The sequence below is a fragment of the Egretta garzetta genome, unplaced genomic scaffold (genome assembly GCF_000687185.1).
Source record: "Egretta garzetta isolate BGI_Z169 unplaced genomic scaffold, ASM68718v1 scaffold35, whole genome shotgun sequence".
NCBI classification, from domain to species: Eukaryota; Metazoa; Chordata; class Aves; order Pelecaniformes; family Ardeidae; genus Egretta; species Egretta garzetta.
The window spans coordinates 1534183-1544793 of NW_009259730.1; the positions used below are offsets into that span (position 1 = coordinate 1534183).

The following is a 10611-nucleotide window of genomic DNA, read 5'->3' on the forward strand; positions in this document are numbered from 1 at the left end:
CATGGAAAGACATCTGGGCGTTTGGGTTGATGGCAAGTCAAGTATGAGTCAACAGGGTGCTCTGGCAGCCAAAAGGGCCAGCCATGTCCTGGGGTGCATCAAGCACAGCATGGCCAGCTTGTCCTGCTGCACTGCTCTGGTGCACCACCTTGAGTACTGTTTGCAGTTTTGGGCACCTCAATGTAAGAAGGACATCAAACTATTAGAGCATGTCCAGAGGAGGGAGACTAAGATGGTGAAATGTCTCGAGGGCAAGACTTATGAGGAGCAGCTGAGGTCACTTGGCTTGTTCAGCTTGGAGAAGTGAAGGCCAAGGGATGACCTCATCAAAGTCTACAGCTTCCTCGGGGGGACAGAGGAGGGGGAGGTGCTGTTCCCCTCTCTATGGTGACCAGCAACAGGACACAAGGAAATGGCACAAAGCTGAGTCAGGGGAAGTTCAGGTTGGACATTAGGAAAAGGTTCGTCAATGAGAGGGTGGTTGGTCACTGGAACAGGCTCCCCAGGGAAGTGGTCATGGCACCAAGCCTGTCAGAATTCAAGGAGCATCTGGCTGATTCTCTTAGTCATATGGGTTAGTTTTAGGTAGGCATGCAAGGAGCAGGGAGTTGGACTTGATGATCCTTATGGGTCGCTTCCAACTTGAGAGATTCTATGATTCTATGAAAAAATTAGACCACATTGTGTAAACTGAGTTTTGTTTTCTAATCAGTTGTGCAAGGTAAGTGGGAGTCTGTTTCTTCGGTGTGCAGTAGAGGAAAGAGAGAGGTATTTTGGTACCCAGAGCATCCTTTTGTCCCAGGCACTGTCTTTTGTTGGACTTCCAGTTGCAGCTGCAGCTACAGCTCCTCCTCCCAGGCAGCCCCCGCTTGGTTAGCCATGTTTTGTACCCTCCTGTCGCTTGCAGGGAGCTACTGGTGCTAGCACAAGAGGGGACTACAGCTTTGTAGCGGCCAGCAGCAGTTGGAGTTTATGGGATCTTTAGGTGGCAAATCATACCTTGCATTTTATTGACTAGTTCTGTCTAGTGCAGCAGCTTTGGGCTACGGTGCATCCCCCGGGTTACTCCACATGGTAATAATAGCATGTGCTCTATCTTGTACATGTTAATTTTAAATTATGTTTACACAGTGCATGAATGTGAATCAATTGAAGCTTGACATTCCTATTTCAGGGTAGAAATAGCTAGTCAATATGAGCTGATATTATTGATTGGGCTATTTGCGTGTCTGTTATGCAAACCATACAGGTAATGAATGTCAATATACAAGAGTCTGCTGAAATGTTTTATAGTCAAAAGCATGGAGAGTTCGCTGAACATGGAAGGCAGTCTCCCATGTTGGAAAGCAGCTGCCAATATTTTGGTACAATAGATTCATCTGTAATCTAAAGTATATATAAAAAACGAAATGTGAAATACTCTGTCTTAAAGGGAAAACATGAACATACGTTTCACAGTACACTTCTGACATGTGGTGTCTCACACTCCAGAGCGACTTTTTTTTCAACATCAGATGCAGAGCTGGTGTTACAGCTATGGAGTTCCCAGGCAGAAGCAGAGGCACGGTGGAGTCTCTCTTCTCGCTGTACTCTACCGTCTCACACTGCTACCTCCTTCGACTTTGGCAGGCCTTCTCCTGCCCTGTCCTCAGTGTTCTGAGATCCCAACCTGTTGTTCTGGTTCTTGCCTTTAAAACTTGTTCCAATCAGGTGCGTGTTCCGAGGAGACAATTAGGATTGAATAGCAATTAGGAATGGATAGTATGTCATTGTTGCAAATCAGGATTACTAAGCATCCACACCACCTTAATCACAGTATTTGTAAAAGAAGAGACCAAATCTACGGCTGGTAGGGAAAAATTAAGATTACTCATGAGCCAGTGCTTAGCTTTATAACACGGTGCCTGCAGCAGTGGTGGGGTACAGCTGGGCTGTCTTGGGAGCAGACCAGGGACGGAGCTGTGCCTGTGGAAGCTGTCGTACGGCTCCATGCTCCCCAAGAGATGACAGAGAAGGATGAGTCGGTGCTCCTTTACTAATGGCGGATTGACTGTGCTGGCTGGAGTGCTGGGGATGACTGCAGCACAGGCACTATGTCTGTTGTTTGTCACTAATAAAACCCTCTGTTTTGCTTCTCTTATTCCCCCGGTCCATGAATAGGTCTACACATGCCCCGAGCAGACGTGAGCTTACTTCACTGATGCTTTAGCCTTACTGGAAGCTACATAGCCGTGATAATGTGTTGCCAACCTACAGCAACAAAAGAATTAGATTCTCAGCAAGGCTTATTAGCTTTATGCAAGCATGGCCATCTAGCTTCCTTTCAGGGCTCACCTGCTTCTAGCTAACTCCAAGTGTGGGCAGAATAAGACAACGAGAGGACAGAAAATGCCATGTAGATATAACTGAGTTCCTCATGGTTTTTAAAAATATGATGTTCTTTTAACACTTCAATTTGAGAGTGAGTGATTAAGTTAAAAGGGAGCAAACTGATGAATCAACTCTCCCTGTTTAGAATGGGATTCCTCCTAGAAAAGCTGCTTGGTGTATATTTTAGGGTTCCTCATATGAAAACACTCATCCACATGCTGTCATTTTTTCTGAATCTACTATGGCATTTTATGGTCTTGAGATGAACTTCCCATTGCTTGCAAATAGAGAGGTTAATATGGTTCCAGGCACAGGGCAGCAGGAGACTGATTTTTTTTCTTGATGTCAGTATAGGAAGAATAATAATGGAGTGCTATACACACACTAAGCTACATAGTGTAGCCGTAGCTCAGTTTACAGTGGAAAATAATAACTACCTGCTTGGGAGCACAAAGCTTTTGCCTCCATCCACAAGGGGACGGAACCTTGTCCCCGTGAAGCACAGCTGGGGTTGCTGACATCTGGGCTACCAGCATTTATTTTTGTCTCTCGCTAAATGAATGAAGTTAGAATTGCAGAACGGTGGTGTGAATATCTAAATTCATAGACACGAACACTAATATTGTTCCACATTGCCTACCTTGGTTGTTAATCCTTTCTGGAGGATTAAGGAATAGACATTCTGATTTTTATTCAATGTGCTATGATGAACCTGAAGAATACTGAAGAAATTTTGAATTATTCCTTGGCACTACTTCTTCTAACTGAATCACAATAATTTTACTTTTAAAATCTGAACTCCACTTTTTTTCTACTTTCAGTCTGTCTCACAAATACCATTCATTTGACCTACACTATGGCTTTCTGGAAAGGTCTTATTGTAGAATTATTAAATATAAATACCTTTACCTTATCGGGCTTATCAATATACAAGGGTTTTGGAGGGGGAGTTTTTTATGTTTCTTGAAGGAAAAGGAATTACTGTTTTTAATGTTGGATAGTTTCCTCAAGTTTAGGCGTAAGTTTATTGTTTTTAGAGTGAGGTGGTACTCCAGTTAGGGGCAGTCTGTTACAGTGACTAGTTACCCTATATCAAATGCATTCCTGTGTTTACCACAGCCAAAGACTTTTTACCTGCATGTAAAAACAATTTTGTCTGAAGTGGCTGCTCTTGAAAGGCATTGGCTGCTTCAACGAAATACTACCATTAGATAGCCCATGCTGACTACAGCAGTCTGGGGTATTTTCTCTTTCCAAGAGGTAGCGCTCTGAATACTTTAGATGACATTCCATTAGAAAGCGGTATTAAGTTTTGAGCTACAACTTTCTCAAAGCACTAAAATGATAAGGAAGTTGCTAGTAACGTTTTTCTAATGCTTCCTCTTTCTCTTTCTCTCTTTCTCTTTCTCTCTCCCTCTCTCTCTTTCGCTTTCGCTTTCGCTTTCGCTTTCTCTTTCGCTTTCTCCTTCGCTTTCTCTCTTTCTCCTTCGCTTTCTCTCCTTCTCCTCCTTCTCCTTCTCCTTCTCCTTCGCTTTCTCCTTCGCTTTCTCTCTTTCTCTCTTTCTACTTCACTTTCTCTCCTTCTCCTTCTCCTTCTCCTTCTCCTTCTCCTCCTCCTCCTCCTTCTCTTTCTTTTGTGACCTGGCTTTGCAGGTGACAATTTGGAAGACTATATTTGTGTGTTTCAGGTCATTCTGCATTTATCATGCAGTGTGATGTCACCCAAGAATCTAACATTAGACAGAAAAAAGGTGGCCAATGGCCTTTGGTGTAAAAAAATGGTAATTAGTAGGTTAAATTAAGTCTTCTATGCATCTGTTCCTTCACTGGACCGACAGGAATATTCTACAAAGTTAACTTACTTGGATGGAAATCTCTTTGGGAAAGGGATTATAAGAAGTCACACAGTCTCACTACGTCTAAATTCAGAGGGGGAGCCTCTTATTTTTTATTGTTTGGAGGTATATGAATGTATATAATTAATGTGCCTATACTTTGTAGGAGAGTCAGAGCTGCAGTTATATAATGAATAGGTTAGAGGAGAGGAAAACTGTATTTCCACCAATCCTGCTACTTGGGTATTCAAGGAAGATGAGCTACGTTCTTCAAACTGGCAGTTCCCCAAGAGTCAGAACTCCGAGCTCTGAACAGAAGAAACAGTCTTAGATTTTTGTATGGCGTATTCATGTGTTTAACTCATCTCTGTCATGTTTATCTCGTGCAGATTGCGTTGCAGGCAGTCGCTGCTCACGTATGTGTTGCTTTTCTCCCCCATTATGTATGCAATGTGTGCATGAGCAGAGTTTTGCAGAACAGGTGGGAATGACACAGCCATGTGTTGCAAGTATATTCATAGACTACGGAGCCAAGAGGGAGGGCTGCAACAGCCTAATCTGACTTCTTATATAATGCTGTTCTGTATGTGCATATAATAGTTGCAGAAGAAAAATCCCATTTTGATTTAAACATTTTTTTTCTTTAGCTATGTTAATCAGCAGTCCTCAATACTGAGGGCTTGTTTCTTCTGCAATAATAAACAGTTTAACTGTTGAAGCAGGGGGTTACTGGTGGGGTGTTGAATTTTAAAAAATGCCCACCCCATCAGTGACTGGATTCCTCTCCAGGCCCATGCATGTGCCATTGACCACTTGCTCCTCATAGTCTGTGCAGTTGAAAGTCTTTCCTTCAAACTTCTTGCCATTTTGTTTTCATTTTCTTCAGCTCTCTTGTAACAGGCCTCTTAGATTTTACCTACTGTCACATTTTCTTTCACCCTCTGAGCTGACGATCCAGTCTTTATTCCTCCAACGATTTGGCTTCTGCTTCTAATTTTCAGCTGTAATTCTATTTCCTTTCACTCTGTTCTTTGTATCCAACCTCTATTTTTCCCCCCAGCCTTAGTTCTGTACATCAAAGGAAGAAAAAATTGCCTTCCATATCTGTCTTTAAATAGTGCATAGCTTTGTCCATTTTCAGGTGGTTCCCTCGTTCAGTGATGTAGTTTAATCACTCTTTTCTCGCCATCATTTCTAATTCCTCTTCTTATAATGACTTTTCTTGCATTTTCAGACAAGCATTTTAGGATCCAGCCTTGCAGATGATCCCGAAGGTAAGATGGACCATCAACACCAAGCCCGTAGGAAGTATTTTGCTGAAGGAGCCAATGCCTTTCAAGTGCAGTCGCTTCAGACAAAAATTGTTTTTACATGCAGATAAAAAGGAACTTGGTTAACTGCCTTCTGAGATGGAAGATGGGGATAATGAGTGGAATGAACCCCCCATAATCCAGGAGGAAGCAGTCTTTGACCTGCTATGCCACCTGGATATCCACAAGTCTATGGGACCGGATGGGATCCACCTTCTTTTGTGACCTGGCTTTGCAGGTGACAATTTGGAAGACTATATTTGTGTGTTTCAGGTCATTCTGCATTTATCATGCAGTGTGATGTCACCCAAGAATCTAACATTAGACAGAAAAAAGGTGGCCAATGGCCTTTGGTGTAAAAAAATGGTAATTAGTAGGTTAAATTCAGTCTTCTATGCATCTGTTCCTTCACTGGACCGACAGGAATATTCTACAAAGTTAACTTACTTGGATGGAAATCTCTTTGGGAAAGGGATTATAAGAAGTCACACAGTCTCACTACGTCTAAATTCAGAGGGGGAGCCTCTTATTTTTTATTGTTTGGAGGTATATGAATGTATATAATTAATGTGCCTATACTTTGTAGGAGAGTCAGAGCTGCAGTTATATAATGAATAGGTTAGAGGAGAGGAAAACTGTATTTCCACCAATCCTGCTACTTGGGTATTCAAGGAAGATGAGCTACGTTCTTCAAACTGGCAGTTCCCCAAGAGTCAGAACTCCGAGCTCTGAACAGAAGAAACAGTCTTAGATTTTTGTATGGCGTATTCATGTGTTTAACTCATCTCTGTCATGTTTATCTCGTGCAGATTGCGTTGCAGGCAGTCGCTGCTCACGTATGTGTTGCTTTTCTCCCCCATTATGTATGCAATGTGTGCATGAGCAGAGTTTTGCAGAACAGGTGGGAATGACACAGCCATGTGTTGCAAGTATATTCATAGACTACGGAGCCAAGAGGGAGGGCTGCAACAGCCTAATCTGACTTCTTATATAATGCTGTTCTGTATGTGCATATAATAGTTGCAGAAGAAAAATCCCATTTTGATTTAAACATTTTTTTTCTTTAGCTATGTTAATCAGCAGTCCTCAATACTGAGGGCTTGTTTCTTCTGCAATAATAAACAGTTTAACTGTTGAAGCAGGGGGTTACTGGTGGGGTGTTGAATTTTAAAAAATGCCCACCCCATCAGTGACTGGATTCCTCTCCAGGCCCATGCATGTGCCATTGACCACTTGCTCCTCATAGTCTGTGCAGTTGAAAGTCTTTCCTTCAAACTTCTTGCCATTTTGTTTTCATTTTCTTCAGCTCTCTTGTAACAGGCCTCTTAGATTTTACCTACTGTCACATTTTCTTTCACCCTCTGAGCTGACGATCCAGTCTTTATTCCTCCAACGATTTGGCTTCTGCTTCTAATTTTCAGCTGTAATTCTATTTCCTTTCACTCTGTTCTTTGTATCCAACCTCTATTTTTCCCCCCAGCCTTAGTTCTGTACATCAAAGGAAGAAAAAATTGCCTTCCATATCTGTCTTTAAATAGTGCATAGCTTTGTCCATTTTCAGGTGGTTCCCTCGTTCAGTGATGTAGTTTAATCACTCTTTTCTCGCCATCATTTCTAATTCCTCTTCTTATAATGACTTTTCTTGCATTTTCAGACAAGCATTTTAGGATCCAGCCTTGCAGATGATCCCGAAGGTAAGATGGACCATCAACACCAAGCCCGTAGGAAGTATTTTGCTGAAGGAGCCAATGCCTTTCAAGTGCAGTCGCTTCAGACAAAAATTGTTTTTACATGCAGATAAAAAGGAACTTGGTTAACTGCCTCGCTAGCTAATTCTTCCTCTAGCAAGTCTGGGAGGGCAGACTGCCCCATCTGGCTTTGTCATCTCTCTTTCTCTCCCACTTTCTGTATTCCTGAATGTACTGATGTAAATATTTCCCCAACCGATTTCTGCTTTTCAGCACTACCTGGTTTTCCCCCAGTTGTTAAGATGGAGACTGCCCTGGTTTTCAGAGTCCAGTAGGCAAATCCTGTCCTGGAGCTCTCCTTCAGGTCCAGTTCTCGGGGGTGTTGTGCAATCAGTATTCTGAAAGAAATTACTTCACTTTTCTTGATCTTTAAAATTTTCTTTCTTCCTCTGCACTCATGCAGGAGAGACAAGCCTATTCAACACCATGAACTGGTAAACCTCCACTGCTTTGGCTTGCTACAGGTTGTGGAGAGTTTAGAACATATTCAAAATTTCTCCTACAAGACACTCAAAACAAGCAGTAATGTGTGTCAAAAAAAAAGGGGCTTTTCTTGCGACTGTTCTTTCTTGCCTCCTAAGCAATGCAGAGTGTGAGTCTTGTCACATAGTTGTTTCTCCCCTAGAAGATGCTAAGAAAACAGCCTGCACTCTGGATATGTTTGTGGATGAGTATCCCGAAACCTTTCTGGTACGAGGGAGCTGGGGCCAGCCACTAGAAGGCAACGTGATCCCACAAACAGCCAAAGGTAATATCCCCTCCGAGCTGCTTAATCTGAAACCTGCTCTTCTGCTCAATAAAGTCACTTTTGTCACTTGTACGTGTGATTAGCAGGGGATCCGTTCAACATTCAGCATTTTACTGGGGCAGTGATTGCAGCACCGTGGCGTTTGAAAGGCAGAGCGTGAGAAGGGACGGTGGTCACTGCTGGCACGCGGGCATTTCAGTCTTGCGCTTTAACAGCATTTACTGTATTTATCAGCTATGTTTGCAAAGCAGGCTGACGGCAATTTATTGGAAAATAGTTAAATGCAAATAATAGTCCCTCGATAATCATTAATGGTTTCTTAGCTCTGTGTGACTGTGTGAAGGGGATTTGCTGTGCCAGCTTGCCTTTGTGGACTGTTAGGAGTAAATAACTTGTCCCTGTCAGGAATTTCATGCTGCCAAAGCATAGTTAATATAGCCCTATGTCTGGGTGGATGTACAACTACAAAATAGATGCAGCGCTCCTGTTTCACCTTTTCCTTTCCATCCCTCTTGTAGCTGAGAGACCCAACAGATGGTCCTTTCTGTGTCTGTGTGTTAAAACTGTAGTGTAAAAGCTGCCGCTGAGTATTTCCTGCCTTTTAATTTTCAAGAAAACATGTAAATGAAGGAAATCCTGCTCTACAGATTGAAAGAACAGAGCCCAATTAGCATGGCGCTCTGCTCTCGGAGTGCTGCCCCAAACTAGGTCCCATGCAGCTTTTTAAATGGAACTCCTTGATCTTTTGTAACCTGTTGGGGTTGGGTTTTTTTTTTTTTTTGGGGGGGGGGGAGAGGTGTTTATTTTGTTTGCTTTTTTTCCCTAGCATTCACCTGGAATTCCACTCTCTTTGCTGTAATCCATTTGGCTCGTACAGCAGCTTTTGTCTTACGGGTGAATTACAAGGACATTTACACTTATTCCTTTTTACTCCCTTGTGCTTCACCTGCAGGTTCTGCAGGCACCTGCCACTGGCCGGAGGCTGGGAGAGATGCCACAGTGTCCTTCAGAGCACGTCTTGTTCAACAGCACGAAGGGGAGGGAAAACAAAAAACCAGAGGGGAAATACCCTGGCAGCAGGTAAGTAACTCCTCTTCCCACCTATTCCTCCTGATCTGGTAAGTTTGTGGATCCACATAAGTGTATGTGCTGTAGAATCTAATGAGATGCCAAGATTTAATCAAACCCAATAGAAAGGGGAATGATAAAATAATAATTTATGGCTTTGAGAGTGCAACCTCACCTGTTACAACTCAGGATATGTAGTTCTCTCGTCTTTGCTGGCTATGCCTAACAAAAATCTGGCTTCTTGCACAGCTTCACTCCTTGCAGAATAAAAAGCCCTGCCCTGCACCAAACCTTTGGATCCTCAGAAACAACTCAGAATTGTTCTGTACTGTATCAAAGAGCTCTACGAGGGACAAGCATGTGGCTATCATGCCATAGTCATTTTTTCCCGTTACCATTGCGCCTGTATGTCTGGGGAGCGGGGGGGACAATTTGTGTGTGTGTGTGTGTATGACAAGAATCATCCATAAACCAGAAATCTAATTAGGGAGATTTTCATGTCTCCCAGCTCAGTAAAATACTCTTGAGAGAAGGACAGGGCAAACCTCCACAGCCGAAGGACAAATCAATACTGATAGACTCCTCCTAATCCCCGAGGCTGTTGTTGAGGGGGGAAGGCAGGGTTACCTGCACGCCCGCTGGCTGGGAGCCGGGTCAGGGTTTTGCTCAGGCAGGTGCAGAACCTGTTGTTTATTTAACAAGGTTGGTGGCAGCTGCTGCTACTGCGTCGGAGCAATTAAAAAGTGTGTTGTGCGGCAGGAGGTTGCCAGGTGCTGGCTGTCCTATATGCTATGACAAGCAGGGCAAAATTTCATATAAACACCTGCCAGCATCCCAGGCAAACCTGTACTAACGGGCTATTATGTACCTGCCATTAAGCCATTTGTGGGTTTAGCTGACAGCAACATGTGCGCGCCAGCTATCGCAGCAAGGGCCTGAAGAGATAAGATATGCCAGTGTTCCCTTACCTCCCACAGATGCAAGGCCAGGATGTTTGAGAAACACCAGCAACCGCTCCAGACTTTACCCTCTCAAACACACGGGGCCCGGTCTGTAAGTGGGGGGAACTGGTGCCGCGCTGCTGACGGCAGGAGAAAGGTACGATGCACGTGGCAAAGCTGTAACATGGACCAGGCCTGCCAACCACAGCCCAATTTTTCAGGGCAGGGCTGTTTTTCCCCTGGGAACCTGGGTTTTGGGTGGGCTTTCTTGCCTCCACATACATGGCAGGTAGGCTTACAGGTTAGCCAATTCACTGGTTTGCAAGTGCATGTGTGATCTCTGCTCCGTTAACTGGGATTGGTACAGTTAGTGTCACCAGTCGCAGACGTCCCCCTGAAAGGAACAGATGCTACTACTGAAAAAAAAAATCAGATCTCTGAAATATTTAAAAGCATATTTTACCACGATTAATACCCTTCTGAGAATGCGTATGATGAATAGTGCTTCTGTTACTTCGGTGCATGAGAGACCCAGATATTCTGCTGCCGTCATCCTCGGAGAGCATAACTCAGGGAAAGACGCCAAAAAAA

General features: G+C 43.5%; 1 protein-coding gene across 4 annotated transcripts in view; it reads left to right on the forward strand.

The window, feature by feature from the left end:
* Nucleotides 1-5742: 5742 nt before the first annotated feature.
* Nucleotides 5743-10611, forward strand: part of LOC118452342 — a 14769-nt gene continuing 9900 nt past the window's right edge. The window contains exons 1-5 of one of the 4 annotated variants that reach the window (XR_004842098.1): nucleotides 5790-6061; nucleotides 7170-7209; nucleotides 7889-8011; nucleotides 8964-9091; nucleotides 10057-10177. Coding sequence is in view for 2 of the 4 variants with exons in the window: in XM_035894947.1 (XP_035750840.1) it covers nucleotides 5816-6061; nucleotides 7170-7209; nucleotides 7889-8011; nucleotides 8964-9091 (537 nt within the window). In the remaining 2 variants the exon portion in view is untranslated. Of the gene's footprint in view, nucleotides 7210-7888; nucleotides 8012-8963; nucleotides 9092-10056; nucleotides 10178-10611 lie in introns of all 4 variants that reach the window. The other 3 variants (XM_035894947.1, XR_004842099.1, XM_035894948.1) reach the window with 3 other exon arrangements.